The 15,046-nt window shown below is 40.6% G+C and overlaps 1 protein-coding gene across 4 annotated transcripts; it reads left to right on the top strand.

Moving 5' to 3' along the window:
• The first annotated feature begins 10,128 nt into the window (after positions 1-10,128).
• Positions 10,129-13,591, top strand: LOC134218174 (zinc finger protein 271-like). 4 transcript variants are annotated; one of them, XM_062697069.1, is made up of 4 exons: positions 10,129-10,176; positions 10,416-10,723; positions 10,785-11,611; positions 11,722-13,591. In XM_062697069.1, exons 2-4 carry the CDS (start codon positions 10,598-10,600, stop codon positions 12,617-12,619), a joined length of 1,851 nt encoding a protein of 616 aa, XP_062553053.1. In that variant the 5' UTR covers positions 10,129-10,176; positions 10,416-10,597; the 3' UTR covers positions 12,620-13,591. The 4 variants fall into 4 exon arrangements, with proteins under 4 accessions (XP_062553053.1, XP_062553056.1, XP_062553052.1 ...); XM_062697068.1 differs by having other exon boundaries at positions 10,145-10,249; XM_062697070.1 differs by having other exon boundaries at positions 10,173-10,210.
• Positions 13,592-15,046: the final 1,455 nt, after the last annotated feature.

The raw sequence follows: 15,046 nt of genomic DNA, 5'->3' as shown, positions 1-15,046 counted from the left end.
CCCGTTTCTGTTTTTAATGCCTTATGACAGAGCTTCCCAAACCTTTGGGTATGCGACCCACCTAGCAAAATTCTATATGTCTCGCGACCCACCTATGAAAAAATGCATTTTACCAAGTAGTATTAAGCATTAATTGAATCTGTTTCGGCTTCTTCCACATAAAAAATATTCACGTTACCTTGCATGTACAAATGCAAAAAATGACGAACATGGTATTGTTTGTCAAAATGTTAGCGTTTTTATTTTACTTCATTAAGGGGACAGCTCTTAGGCATAAATGTTTAAATAAAATAGCGTGGTGATGGATATTTAAAATAAAATGCGGTTCGAACTTGAAATAATGATCAAAAGGTTCGGCATTCGAGCTGCAATAAATATTTGTTCTGCGCGACCCACCAACAATCCGCTTGCGACCCCCCTGGGGGTCGGGACCCACAGTTGGGGAAACCATGCCTTATGAGAAAGGAAAAAAGCAATCGTCGAGCTCAGCGATTTCCTTTAGGAGAAGGAGATTGACGCAGTGAAACCCACCTGAAGCCCGAGGTTAGTGCAACAATTCCAGAGGGGGAGGAGTGGAAAAACGCCTTGCGGAGCAACATCGCCTGCTGCTAGACTTCAAGTTAAAAATCATCGAAGCCGTTGGAGTGGAAATCACCACCTCCGTCGGAGTCATCACGTTCATCGTTAGCATACTGTCCCAAACAAGTCAAAGTCGATGACGGCACACGTCGGATGAACTACGAAGAGATATAGTCAAGCTCATCGACTACCAGCGGCATCCGGTGTTCTTCCATCCAAGAAGCGCTCTCCGTAGCCCGCGCGCACCATGTTCCTAAGGCCCGGCAGGTAAGCAACAACCCTAACAATTGATACATTCACCAAAGATTTGATCCGTCTGCGAAATGTCACTCGCAGGCAGTACCAACGTACTGGGCTGCCTGTCGAGTCAAGTACGAGACACTGAAGACGACCTTACTGTTGAGGTCGAAATACGTATCTGTCAAGGTACAATCAAGTGGTGGTACAAACTCGTCTTATGACAAGTGAAGACATTCCACTAAAAAGCTCAAAATAATTTTCTTAACAAATTTTTGTCATCATGACAAACAGTGTACTGAGGACCTTGTCTCTGATTTGACGATTGTGGAGGTACACTGCACCCACCGCTCCGAGCATTCTGACCAATGTAGTATCCAGCTTTCCACGTTCGCCATAATGGCGGATGCTATAAATTTTTTGACATCAACTGCTTCCCGACACTGAACTGAAATTTTAGTCTAAGCAAACATTGATGTTTGCCGTTACCACTAACAACCAATGCGTTGTTTGTTTACCGTCAACAAGGAAAAATTTGGTGATCAATATCTTTCAAAAAATACTATTTTTATTTCTAATACTACTAAAATTAATATTTTTTCTTTTATTCTAGATATATCCAACTTTCCACGCTCGGTAATGGCGGCTTGTCGGTGTGTAAAAATCAGAGGACCGACATCCAATTTTTTACTATGGATTTTGAAAGGTTTGCCTGTTCGTTCTTTTTTGGGGGATAAATTTATCCCCCCGTGTCAAATTACCCCAATACTTATTTATTTTGCATTAGTATGTGCGCGAATTTTGAATGTTTACGTTTTACAGGAGAATATGAGGGAAAACGCCCACACCACTCAATAATCCAACATGATACAGTCATGAGAAAATAGAGAGAAAAATTAACGAACTATAAATTAAAACTATTTTACACTCGATTCCATGCTTTAAACATAAGAATATTCAACTTATTTGCTCTATTCTTCAGAATACTACTTGCACAAGTTACTGTCTATGCCTTTGTTCGTTTTATATCATTTTCACCCTCGGAATTGTTTATGTTGCATTCGCAGTGCACTCGTATTGGTGGCTCAGAAAAGATGTGACAAAGATGGCGTAGCTTGTCATCCCCGTGGTAAAATCAATCAGTCACTGTACTTTTTGACACTAGCGGAGGAAAACTCACTGGCGAAAAGGCCTTTTTCCCTTCCCTCACCCAGAAACGCCAGTGAGCTTTCCTCCAGCTAGTGTCAAACAGTACAGTGACCGATTGATTTTTACACAGCAGCAAGCCGCCATTACCGAGCGTGGAAAGCTGGATAGATAACCTTATAACGCTATATTATAAGGCCCACACATTTATTGCTTGAACGAAATATCATACCCTCAGGAACGGCGAATGATAAATCAGTGATGTACATTTACAGTTTTAAAGTTAACGAGCGTGGAAAGCTGGATATAAGAAGGTGCTGATGAAGTAAATTCGAGCCTTCTTGTGTACTACATTGATCAAAATGCTCGGAACGGTGGGTCCAGTTGACCTCCACAAACGTCAAATCAGAGACTAACCCGCAGGCGAGCTGGCGGCCATTACCCCTCGCGGAAAACTGGATAACCACCCAAGTAACCATGGAGCTATATATGCTTGCAAATAATACAGCCATTAAAGTTAACTTAAAGTGGAAAAAGACCCTTTTACGACCGAAATAATGCTTCATTACTTTGACATGTTGAAATCAAATATAAATGAGGGGGTTAGAAGCAGAGGGGTGTAAGTGACATTTTTGTCAAAATTGAGTTCACTATAGCAAAAAAGCCGCCATTACCGCCATTACCGAGTGTGGAAAGCTGGATATAGCTCCATGGTTACTTGGGTTACAAGTGATATTTCGAAAATTAGAAAATCACCCGGTCATAAGAATGGTTGGTGTTACCCTGCAATTCCAATAAGACATCGACGCCTTGATCGATGCTAAATGATTCGATATCTGTCAAAAGTAATCTTGTTCTGCGAGCAGGGTTATTCGATAATTATTCAAATGTCACTTTTAAGTTTGATTTCAGTTTAATTCTCCAAATGAGACAGACCTAAGAGCCCCACACAAAGGATACGTTTGCGTTGCGTTTGACTGTTTTCCCATGAGAAATGTGTCAAATGCAACACAAACGTATGCTATGTGCGGGGCTCTTTAGGTTATCATATATTAGTTCTATAAGTTCAACTTAAAACAAAATGATGCCAACGAGTTGATGCACACACGACCTGTAAGCTATGTTATAGAAATTTATTTACATTTTACATACATTTACATTTTACAAGGAACATTTGCGAAAATGGAATGAAATGATGATGATGATCACGAAATAATAATGGTTTGCATGCAAATTTACCAAAACAAAGACCGAGCCGTCCACTCAAAATTCCGATCAGCTGTTCGAATCTGTCTCATAAAACCCAGGTAACCATTAAGCACTTTAATAAGCCTTATATAAACCATATAATAACTTTTCAGTGCCTATAAGCTATATAATTGATTTTCAAGTGCTTATTGGCAGTTTAAACTTCAAGCAGTAAAGGAAGCCGTCTATCGGTATATAACGCTTCGATGCAATGCTGATCAGCCCTGTTGATACAAGCCGAATAAGGGAACTATCTTTTCTAATTTAGAGCTACAGTCTATGACATTTGAGTGCAATCAATAACAACAACGCATAGAATTTCATCATCTGTCTCTTTTACTCGCATTTGAAACAGAGATTGTTTTTAAACCTGTGATGTATGCCAGTCAGTAATAATGGTACAGTGATCGTTCGCTAATTGGGGCACGACCTCACCCCAACTAGCGAATGCCGTTCGCTAATTGGGGCGGTTTGACAAGCGTCAATGTTGTTTACTTTTTGCATTGAACAAAAGAAAATTTTACGCGCCAGAAAATATCGATCCCGCCAAACACGGAAACAAAACGTCAACGCGTTTTTGACATCACATTCTGACGTTTAGCTGCTTTTTAATTGGGTTTCGCCCCAATTAGCGAACCCCCAACTAAAAAGCGCCCCAACTAGAAAAACCCCAATTAGCGAACGTTCACTGTAATAATTATGATAACGATGATTATCATTTGTATAGAGAGAGAACTGCAGCAACTTATGCAAGGAATATGCCTGATGAATGCTTAATAAGCTGTAGATTTAGTTTAGAGCGAAATTTATTATTTATCTCTTAAAGAATGTTTAATAAATACGAGAAAGTTTCCATGTAAATTAGTTGCAGATTCATCATGTATTCATTTTACCTCGCCCTTGATGTGGAGGCAAATAGAATCCTTCAGTTTATTTACCCTTCCCAGACATACATCTACTCAATTCTTTGGTAGATCAGATGGCAAACTCAACAACCGATACCATATCCTTCCACCAAACACAGCGAGCGGTTCAAATCCGGAAATAAAATATAATTAACAAAAAATATCAAGTCTCCAATGGGAAGAAAAAAGAAAGAACGAATTAAAATTGTAAATAAATATTTTTCGTTTCATTTTTTTTCGTCCCATTCCAACTCGTTCCAACTCGTCTAAAAATTTTGACATTTTTGTCATAGGCGTGGAAAAATAGGTAGGGGCAAGCAGTATATCAGCCAAATAATTCGCCAAAAGTGGCTTTTGAGCAGCACTACAGCGTAGTTTAGGGTTTAATAGCACTGTTAACCATGTTCTAAATACGGCTATAGAACCGAATTAAAGTCATTTTTAACGGCTTAATGGTTACTTGGGAATGGCTTATTCTCAAAGCAATCTAGTATTGTTGTTTGAGTGCCCCGATGTCAAAACATAGAGATTTTAACTGAAAATGTTATTGTCATATGTTACTTTTGATAGTATTATAGATGTATGAGTGAATAAAATGTGCAAATGCTCTATGGCGGAAGAAGTCGCTGAAGGTAAATAAGTGCCAATGATTTCAATGACGAAACGAAAACGTTCAATGCAAAAAGCAATATTTATTTACTCAGTTTTATTCATATTAGGCTTTCTGCGAGCGTGTACGCACACGCACATTTCACTCAAACTTTTATTCAGTTTGTTTGCAACCACGAGCAGCTGTCACGGAAAAATCAAATGGGATTAATCAATTGTTTGCAACCACGAACCGTGCGTTCGTGTTGGTGAGAAATGTTGGTAAGACCTAGACCTAGAGGCCTTGATAAGAGAAACGCGGATTGGCATGTGCCGCCAAAACCGTCAAAAAACAGCAGCCAATCGAGCAAGAGACCTGTCAAGCAGCGAAAACATCGGTACAAATACTGAAAACGGCTCAATTCTGTTGAATGTTGGACAAGTCTAATGTTATGTGTACGATGTTTATAATCCCTTGCCAGCCCTGTGAATATGTTGTTGTCTATTGTATGTTGAATGTAAATAATAGTAATAAACGACCACCGCAGAGAGCGAATCGCTTGTGTTTTCTCGTCCACTTTACGCGTCCGAAATACCCCGCCGGGAGTTGTGTCGGTTCCGCTGTGTACCATGGGAAGCCTCAGTAATAACTTCCCACAGGTTATTGGCCCAGTGATGTGGAGAAAACGGTAGATTTCGCTAAAAATAGTGTGAAAGTTTGCCCGCGGACGCTACCCTTTGTGCTTGTCGTTCGGCGGGAGCAAATTTGTTCCACTCGTTAGACTGTGCTGCAGTAAGTGGTTAATGCAGGGGTGACATTGCGCATCTCGAATCGAATCACTCGATTCGTAAGTTTTTGGATTCGTTTCGAAAAAATTGCGGCATTATGTATTTCGTTCGACTTCATTCAGTCGCAGTACAAGATTTCGAATGGTGCTGTACTAGTTCAATCGAGTATGTTCTGTCAAACGAAATGTAAACAGAGAGAATAAGAGATAGCTGTCTCCGTGTTTAGTATGCCGCCCGCTGGAGAGACAACTTTCAGCGCATGGCGAATGTGAGTAAACAGAGAGAATAAGAGTAATTTCATCTGCGTGTAGCATGTTGCCTGTTGGAAAGGCATCCTTCAGTGCATGAATTGGCAGTTAATTTATAAACAAGCAAATTGTGCTCAATGACTTTAAAAAGCAATATTATTTATTGGGCAGTTGCAACCGATTAAAACATTATGCCGATACGACTTGTTTTGTAAATTGACATATTGTTACGACGCAAATCATAAGTTTTATGTTTATTCGAGATTATGCCACAGATCCAATTTTGAGCTAAATAATTTAAAGCTAAAGAAGGATTCGATAATAAATTACTTTGATGTTTCCATGTGTTTTAGTTAAATGCACTTGGGTAATCTCATGCGCGATTTTTAATTTAACTCATTTATTTTTACGTAGATTTTGGAATATACACGTTTTTACGCAGATTTTCCTCATAGATTTTTCATGCGATTTATCGAAATCGTCAAGAAATACGTGAAAACTTCCAAAACCGATTTTAGTTGAAGTCGTTTTTATGCGGTTTTCGGGATAATTAGAGATTGCATATTGTCTGGAAACTATAAAAATAGGCATACTTATGACATTATTTTTCTCAAGAGACAATAATAAAACATGTATTCTCTTCTCGTAGCGAAATAATAACAAATATAATTAAAAACTTTCAGCAAGAAATAACTCTCGAACAACATTCGAAAGCTATAAAGGTGACGAGTGTTTTTCATTCGACTTGAGTCGTTTTTCAGTGTGCTATCGAGTTTCCATAATGCCAAAACATCTCGTTATTCTTGTACCTCCTCGAGCATACTCGAACGATGAGTCGTTTTCTAGATCGAATCGAAACCCGTAATGCCAAACATGTTCGACTCGATAGAATTACGTTCGAATCGAGATGCACAATGCCACCCCAGCTTAGAACGTTGGAAAAGGTAAATAGTGATTACCGGGAGGTGGTTAGTGTCCGGATTGCCAGCTGTGTTTCGTTCCATCGAAGCTGGATTCGGAAGCAATTAGTGCGGACTGAGAACCATTTTGTGCAACGAGCTGTAACTGTAGCCGGTGGTGATCGAAGACATTGTTGTGTACCGACTTCGTGTGTATACGGGATTACAGTGTGCGCTATCTGAAAACGAACGATTTCGAAATGGCAGAAAAAGTTTCGATCGCGCGTTTGGGTAATAAAAATTACCAAACGTGGAAAATAAAAATTGAAATGCTTCTGATCAGTGTCGACCTATGACATACGGTGAATGAGAATAAACCGGAGCCAGAGACTGCGAGATGGTCGAAAGAAGATCAGAAGGCGAGGGCAATGATTATTCTTAACGTCGAAGATAATCAGTTGCCGTTAGTGAAAGACGCCAAATCGGCGGTCGAAGTGTGGAAGAAATTGAAGAAGTACCACGAAAAGGCTACGGTTACGTCGCGAGTGTCGCTTCTGAAGAAGCTGTGTAGAAAAATATATTAAGCTCGTTTAGTGGAATGTATTAAACCGTCTAAGACGAATTAAGTACTGTCCATTTAATTCCACCAGTTAATTTTCGTTATCTTTGCAGATACGTATTTCGACCACATCTGTGGTCGAGTCAAGTACAAGACACTGAAGACGACCACACAGTTGTGGTCGAAATACGTATCTGCAAAGATAACGAAAATTAACTGGTGGAATTAAATGGACAGTACTTAATTCGTCTTAGAAGCTGTGTAGTTTAAACTACGAAGAAGGTGCGGATATGGAAACGCACCTGTTCACCATCGATGAGCTGTTTGATAGGCTATCGTGTGCCGGTCAAAAGATCGAAAGTTCGCTGCAGGTCGCGATGATCTACCGGAGTTTGCCGGAGTCATACGACGGTCTGGTGACGGCGTTGGAGAGCCGGCCAGACGCGGACCAGACGATCGAGTTTGTGAAACAGCGGCTGATGGACGAGTACCACCGACGGATGGAGAAGCGTGCAGGAATGTCTCGTGAGTGTGAGGACCGGGCATTAAGTGTGCACAGAAGAAGAAGAAGCGAACGTGCGAGGGAACGAATTTGTTACCAATGCCGAAAACCGGGACACATCCGGATGAATTGCCCGATGCTGCGGGAGCCGGAAGCGAAAACGGCAGCGAAGAGGGACCCCCGAATTTGTTTCGGCGTGGGAGGCGATCGGCAGCATGGGAACTGGTACGTGGATAGTGGCTGTTCGAGCCACATGACCAGTGACCGGGCATTCTTCAGCAAAATCGACGTGAATGTGAAGCGAGATGTGACGTTGGCGGATGGTTCCACCGTGAAATCTGCCGGAGTAGGCGAAGGCACGCTGAAGTGTATCGATGGCAGCGGCGAAGTGAACGAGGTAGTAATGAGAGAGGTGTTATACGTTCCGGGACTGGACAGTGGTTTGATTTCGGTCCGGAAGCTTGCCCAGAAAGGACTGAGTGTGAACTTTAACAAAGCTAAGTGCGAGATAATTAGCCTCGGAAGAAGAGTGGAAGCCGTTGCTGAACTTCGTGGAGGATTATATGCTTTGAGAGTTGGAGAGGAAAGAAAGCGGAATTGGCGTACGGGTGTGCAAAGCAAAGCTAGCAAAGGGCGTTCGCTTGAGGAGGAGCGCCTGATAGAAGAAACCGATTTTTATGACTGTGTGGACGAATATTGAGGAGAAACCCGATGCTGTGTGCCGGATGAGTCGTGAATAACGAAGACTAAGCGGTGAAGAAGACGAAGACGGCTGATGACGCAGGGAGAGTACCGAAGACTGAGTGTCCAGCAATGTAGAACTTTTGTTTGACTTTGTGAGGTAATACTTTGTGGACTTTGTGATATATGTTAGAGATGATAAACCTCGAGGTGTGTTGAATGTTGGACAAGTCTAATGTTATGTGTACGATGTTTATAATCCCTTGCCAGCCCTGTGAATATGTTGTTGTCTATTGTATGTTTAATGTAAATAATAGTAAATAAACGACCACCGCGGAGAGCGAATCGCTTGTGTTTTCTCGTCCACTTTACGCGTCCGAAATACCCCGCCGGGAGTTGTGTCGGTTCCGCTGTGTACCGTGGGAAGCCTCAGTGATAACACAGACAAACAGACGTAACAGTTTGAACATTTTTCAGAAAAATCCATCGCCCAACTCCTCTACCATCATCTTGCGAGCATGTTGCACGAAACAATGTTTCGTATGACATTGTCACCAGAAGGCGCTGGAGTGAAATGTCAAACACGAAGGATTACGACGCTAGCGCCTCTAGTTGTGAAACGCGCAATCGATCAAATTTGAATTGGTCGTTGAAGTCATGGTCGATGGAAATTTCTCTAGTGTTACGTCTGTTTGTCTGTGGTGATAACTTCCCACAAATTCGAGTTAATACCGTTTACCTATAAATGAACAAATTATATTGCGCTTTTTGCACTTTATAAGAGTTTTGCGAGATTTTTTTCTCACATGTGAGATGCAGATGCACATGTGACTGCAGTCATCTTTTTCTCACACTCAATACACTCAAAAAAGTTTGATTTTCCGTGTATAATATTTGTGTGTGAGTGCTCAATCTGAAAACAAAAAGACGTCAAATCATGGCGGGAATCGATTTAGTGTACACGCTTACAGGTGACTCACGAGTAATGGGTTATAATTGGGTAAATTTCAGTAACAAAAATCGATCAACCCGAAATGAGAGTGAGTGTGAGAAAAAGAAGCGGGCAAATCACAATCTACACATAACTCTTCAAATTGGTGAAATCGGCAATAAATGCATTTTACATTTGTTATGCAAATCAATGATAGATTATGACATGCAATTGCTTTGTTAATTGGACTGTATTGTCATGTGATATGAACACATTAAATAGTGACATGTAAAATTTTACCTGGATAAACCGGATAAAAGGAAGAAATTTTCATGTATTGTTCTTTAATGAAGAAGGTTGGCTGCAGTGTTGGCAGAGTTATATTTTCTATCCGCGTTTCTCTTATCGAGGTCTCTATAGAGACTATAGTAAGTACTATCCAGCTGTCCACGCTCGGTAATGGCGGCTTGTCGGTGTGTAAATATCAATCGGTTACTGTACTTTTTGACACTAGCTGGAGGAAAACTCACTGGCGAAAAGGCCTTTTTTCCCTTCCCCTCACCAAGGAACGCCAATGGGCCTTCCTCCAGCTAGTGTCAAACAGTACAGTGACTGATTGATTTTTACACACCGACAAGCCGCCATTACCGAGCGTGGAAAGCTGGATAATGGGCTTATGAATTAATGAAAAGGCCCATTGGGCAAATAGCTCGCCACTAAGACCTTTCCGTTGCCTTTCCGTGTCATCAGTTGCAGAATCCACCTCTTGTGTTAGAGATCGTTTAACTGTCAATGTGTGACTTTTTTTTTCTCGACGCAATCAATTTTCGTTTTCGTTTATACAGCCAAAACAACAACTTTGTTGTAAAACATTTTTAGAAATTTTCAGTCTTAAACGGTTCAAATAATGAAAATACTACATTTTTTGTGCAAAATCGTCTGTGATAGAGTACACAAATAGACAGATTCGAGTTAAAGGAATACATATGAACAATATTTGTTAAATTTCAGTGAAATTCGGGCGTTTGTTTATGCTGAGAAGAAATCTTGTTTACGTTGTGGATTTTGGGTCGATTTATTTTTATTTCAATTTTGTGATTCAGGCTTTCCCACGATTTCCGATCGCAGTTCGCATTATTCCAGTGCGTTATCGGAATACGGTCCAAAACAGTTTGGCTAACGCAAATTTAAAACAGTCACGGTGGCTTCCGTTCCCGATGATACAATCCTCCAAGTGGTCTCCCTGCAGAATGGCCACCACACGGCGACGGCAGCCGTACTGGATATGGACTTTTGCCGTTTGTGTTTAGGGGGAGACGGAACACAGCTGATCAGTGTATTTGGCGAGGAATTTAACGAACCTGGAAAGGAATCGTTGAGCGGCAAAATCCGTCGGTTCTTCGAAGTTCAGGTAAAAATCAGTTTGTTCTTCATTTAGCAAAGATTGTTTAGTAAATTATTTTATTTTGCAGATTAACGAAACCGACGTTCTTCCAACGCACATTTGTCAGCAGTGCTTACTGCAGACCGAAAGTTGTTCGGAGTTTCGGGAAAATTGCATTCGAAATGACGAGAAACTGAAACAGCTGGTATTTGTGCAGGAGAACATAATGGATCCAATAGATTCGCCGCCAATGCCGCAGTCTGCGATGCTTTCCAAGAGAGAAGAATTAGTCTTAGGAGATGATTGTGATGATGATGAAGAGAGAAGTAATGCTGGCGGCGAGGAGGAAGAGGAATCTGCAGAGACCATAATTGTAGATCCGACGAAAGACTATGAAAGCTCGAATCAAAGTTTGCAAGAGTTGTTCTCAGACGAAGAAGATAATGATGATGTGGGCGGTCAAGAAGATACGAATGACGAGAGTGTAAAAGCAGCAATGAATAATGATTCCTCGGAGGATATGGATGATAGCAAGTTGAAAAAGTTGGTCCACATGTGCAAATATTGTGACGTGGCGTTCGCCATGTCCAACGCGTGTTACATTCACGAAACGCAGGACCACGATTTGATGGCGCCGTACGCTTGCCAGTTTTGTGAGTTTAAAACCGCAATCCGGTTGCCTCTTATTACGCACATTCGTGACGTTCACGGAATCGATCGACCGTACATCTGCATTCAGTGCAATAAGGGTTTCCATCGGAGGTCAGATCTCAAAAAGCACACGTTTGTGCACAGTGGTGTGCGGCCCTTTGCTTGCCACCTTTGTGGAAAGAGCTTTTCGAGGAATACGAATCTTACGAAGCATCTGAGAATCCACTCGGGATTCAAACCACACATCTGCAATGTCTGTCCAAGGTTTGTATAAAGAACCTAATTTCCGGCTTATCATTTTGAGTTGTTCATAATTTGTAATTTGATGTCTATTTGTGGCTTCACATAAATGATACCATTTTCTATCTTCGTAGGTCTTTTGCCAATAAGGCAGATCTTGTCCGACATCAGAACATACATCTGTCCTTGGGAAAGCAGTTTTCCTGCAGCAAGTGCAATAATACTTACGCTCGGAAGGACAAACTGCTTAGCCACGAGCGGCTCTGTTTGGTCAGGCATCAGCAAATGTTACAGGAACAATATCAATCACAGAGACTGATGATGACCCACGTTATTTCGACCGTTCCTCATGGCTCTGTCGGTCAAGCACAGTTCGATGCGGAAAGTATGGTTATCGCTTTGGATCCGTATCAGGAAATCGAACCGACAGCAACCGAAGATGATCCTGGAATACCGAATGCTGCGCCCGTTTCGGCCATTTCCAGTTTTTCAAATGTTGCTCCACTAAATAACGAATATCAATCGAATTCTTCGTCCGCACTTCAAGCCTTGCTGTTCTCATGCCAAAATTGTCCCAAGAAATTTCTGTCCAAAAACACCCTCCACAGCCACCAGCTGACCCATTCGGATGTCCGAAAGTATCGCTGCCACACGTGCGACAAGAAATTCATTCGCAAGCGCGAGCTCGATCGCCATCTTGCGGCAGTTCATAGCAATCTCAAACCCTTCGAGTGCAGTCAATGCGCGAAGCGATTTTCCCGCAAAGACAAATTACTGCGCCACGAAAGGGTTCACCGGGATGATAAATTTTTCTCATGTGGTTCCTGCGACGCTAAGTTCTTGCGCAGGGAAGCGCTGACACTTCATATGAAGGTTCACTGCTCGGCGTCGGAGCGAGACGATCCAGGGGAGATGATTATCATGATTGATCAAGGGCAGCATCCCGATCAGCTGATGGATTCCAGCGATATGGCGTATACGAGTGACAATGTAGGAATGGAAGCGCTGGCTCATCCAACAGCAATTCTCTAAGGGACTGGGTAGGAACCATTAAAAAATTATAAGACTATGGTAGATTCGAAGTGTGTTTGCTTTGTACCTTTCTCAGCTGTTTCGAGTCGAAAGTTTTGAGCTGTTTTTCCATTCTTTATAAACGTGAATGTCTAAATTTGACAAGTTCTCTACTCAGGTTTTGATCTAAATCAGGATCTTGATTTCATAAGAAGATATACAGATAAATGATCTGTACTCTGTTCTGTTTTTTATTCTCTTAAGAATTAATTTTGTGATTTCTACTCATTCGCTTGAATTTGGCTTACGACTTTATCGAAGGGAAAGTGAAATTGGATATTATTTCAACTTATGTGCAGTTTATTTGTTATTTTTTTTAATGGAATGGATGTTTTTGGTTTCCAATATTTGGTATTGTCCAGCATCATATGTTTCTCTTGTTTAAATTATCTAGTCGTTCGGTTGGAACAATGTCATAATTAATTTTCTGTTTATTTTTTTGACTGTTCTTCAACATTTGGCTACTATTCGACGATTCATTATCAATTTCTAGAATAAATCAATATAGCAAATGTCTTAAAACAATCGCACCAAAAAACATTCAAGATAACATTACTATCGACTAATAAAACTTTTCAATGACCAGGGCATTTTACTTAGCAAACACACATATAATCTACGCTTTCGTTCGTCTAATTAGATATCTTTATTTTACGACCGATACAATTTATCTGAGATAAATTTATGATAGCATCTCTTCGTATAGTAAGTAGGATTTATCGTAAGGTGGTTTTCCTTTTTTATGGGAATGTATTTATTATTGTAGAGTTGCGAGCGATTCAAATTAGGAAACATGATAAAATCTAAAGAAATTATTTCTTGATTTATTATTTTTATTCAAACTCATTTGGTCTCATGTATTATCATCGATGTCGTACATTAAATATAATATTCATAAAAGCGAATAAATAAAGCTCTTATCTGTAAACAAAATTGACACCTGTGTGTTTATTCAACGTTAGATACTGCTGAAATGCTGCGAATACAAAGTCACATACGACACAGTCCACTGTGATCAGCTAACCAGCTTGCAGGAGGTGGCGGGGTATGGTATCAGAACGTCGGCTCAGGATGCACGTTCCCCTTAATTTGGGAGATTTGTGCCATCGCCTTCACTGGTCTTTCTCATCATTTACCTGACGGAAAAGGAAGTGAAAATTGAATGGAAGAGGAGATGAGGCTGGAAAGGAGAATGAAACAGGTTTCTGGGGAAGGTCGCTCTGTACGGCCATGAAGCATGGACGTTAAAAAATGCAGACTATCGAATTCTCGGAGTGTGGAAAATGGTTAATGGTTAATGGAAAACGTTCCAATGTATAAAAAGATGGTGTATTCAATTAGACGTTGCTTTTCTCAGTCTAATTTAATCAAGACGGCTAGTTTGGCATAGACCTGTGCGCCGCCGCCGCCGGTGGTTTTACTCACGCCGCCGCCGCCGGCGATTTTGGGTCGGCGCGCCGCCGATCATAATTTTGCCACGCCGATGACTAATCGTAATAAAAAAATCAATTAACTTGAGTCGAGTCGAGTAAAATAAGAGACACTGAAGATGGCCTTCCAGAGACGAAATACGTATTTATAAGACAATTCAACGTGGTGGAATTGATTGGAATAGTACTAAACTCGTGTTATGATTGTTGTTGTTAGTTAGTTGTTAGAATGTTGTTGAGGTGGAACTCGTCAGAATTCAATTTCAAATTTACCTCAAGTGATGGTGCCTCTAAGACAGTGTGGTGACAAACAATGGATAATGAATTGGTTGATTGATTAGTTGTGAATTTGAATTAGGCTGTATCTAGTAAATTTAATCTACTAAGTAAAATAATACAAAAAATGTTGAAATGGTCTTTGGAATTCGTTTAAGCCAAAGCCTCATTCAGTCGGGCACCTAAATCTGTAGGCAGTTTTGTCCTACACTCTGTGCAAAAAATGCTGCTCTTTGATTTTACTCCATCCAAACGATTTTACAATCTTTACTAAGTAAGTGCAACTTATAGAAGGCTATTTGAATTTACTAAATATCCATCGTTTAGATGGAGTAAAATCAAAGAGCAGAATTTCTTGCACAGAGTGTAAGACAACACTGCCTGTAGGTGACTCACAAATTATGTTTGTTGCGGCACATAAGCTATTGTGAAGGCTTGAATACATCCCCAAAGCGCCAAAACCACTTGGTATATTTCCTAGTAAATTCCTCCAGATAGTCCTCCAAAAAGTTTCAATAAAAAACCTTGGAAAATTACTCTATGTATTCTTCCGGAAATGTCTTACAAAATTTCTCCGAAAATTCTTTCAGAAATTCCATTACGGATTTCTTAAGAAAATCCTTCACGAATTTCTTCAGGAAATTCCTGCATACAAAAAAATTGTTTCAGTAATTTCTACGAA

The sequence above is a fragment of the Armigeres subalbatus genome, chromosome 2 (assembly GCF_024139115.2).
Source record: "Armigeres subalbatus isolate Guangzhou_Male chromosome 2, GZ_Asu_2, whole genome shotgun sequence".
Taxonomy (NCBI): domain Eukaryota; kingdom Metazoa; phylum Arthropoda; class Insecta; order Diptera; family Culicidae; genus Armigeres; species Armigeres subalbatus.
This window is presented reverse-complemented; position numbering and strand designations above follow the sequence as displayed.

What these genes read in the sequence shown, in the direction of transcription:
- LOC134218174 (XM_062697069.1), top strand. Translation starts at nt 10,598, where the DNA reads ATGGACTTTTGCCGTTTGTGTTTAGGGGGAGACGGAACACAGCTGATC. An exon ending in GTCGGTTCTTCGAAGTTCAG is followed by an intron (nt 10,724 to 10,784) that starts GTAAAAATCAGT and finishes TTTATTTTGCAG; the next exon opens with ATTAACGAAACCGACGTTCT. An exon ending in ATCTGCAATGTCTGTCCAAG is followed by an intron (nt 11,612 to 11,721) that starts GTTTGTATAAAG and finishes CTATCTTCGTAG; the next exon opens with GTCTTTTGCCAATAAGGCAG.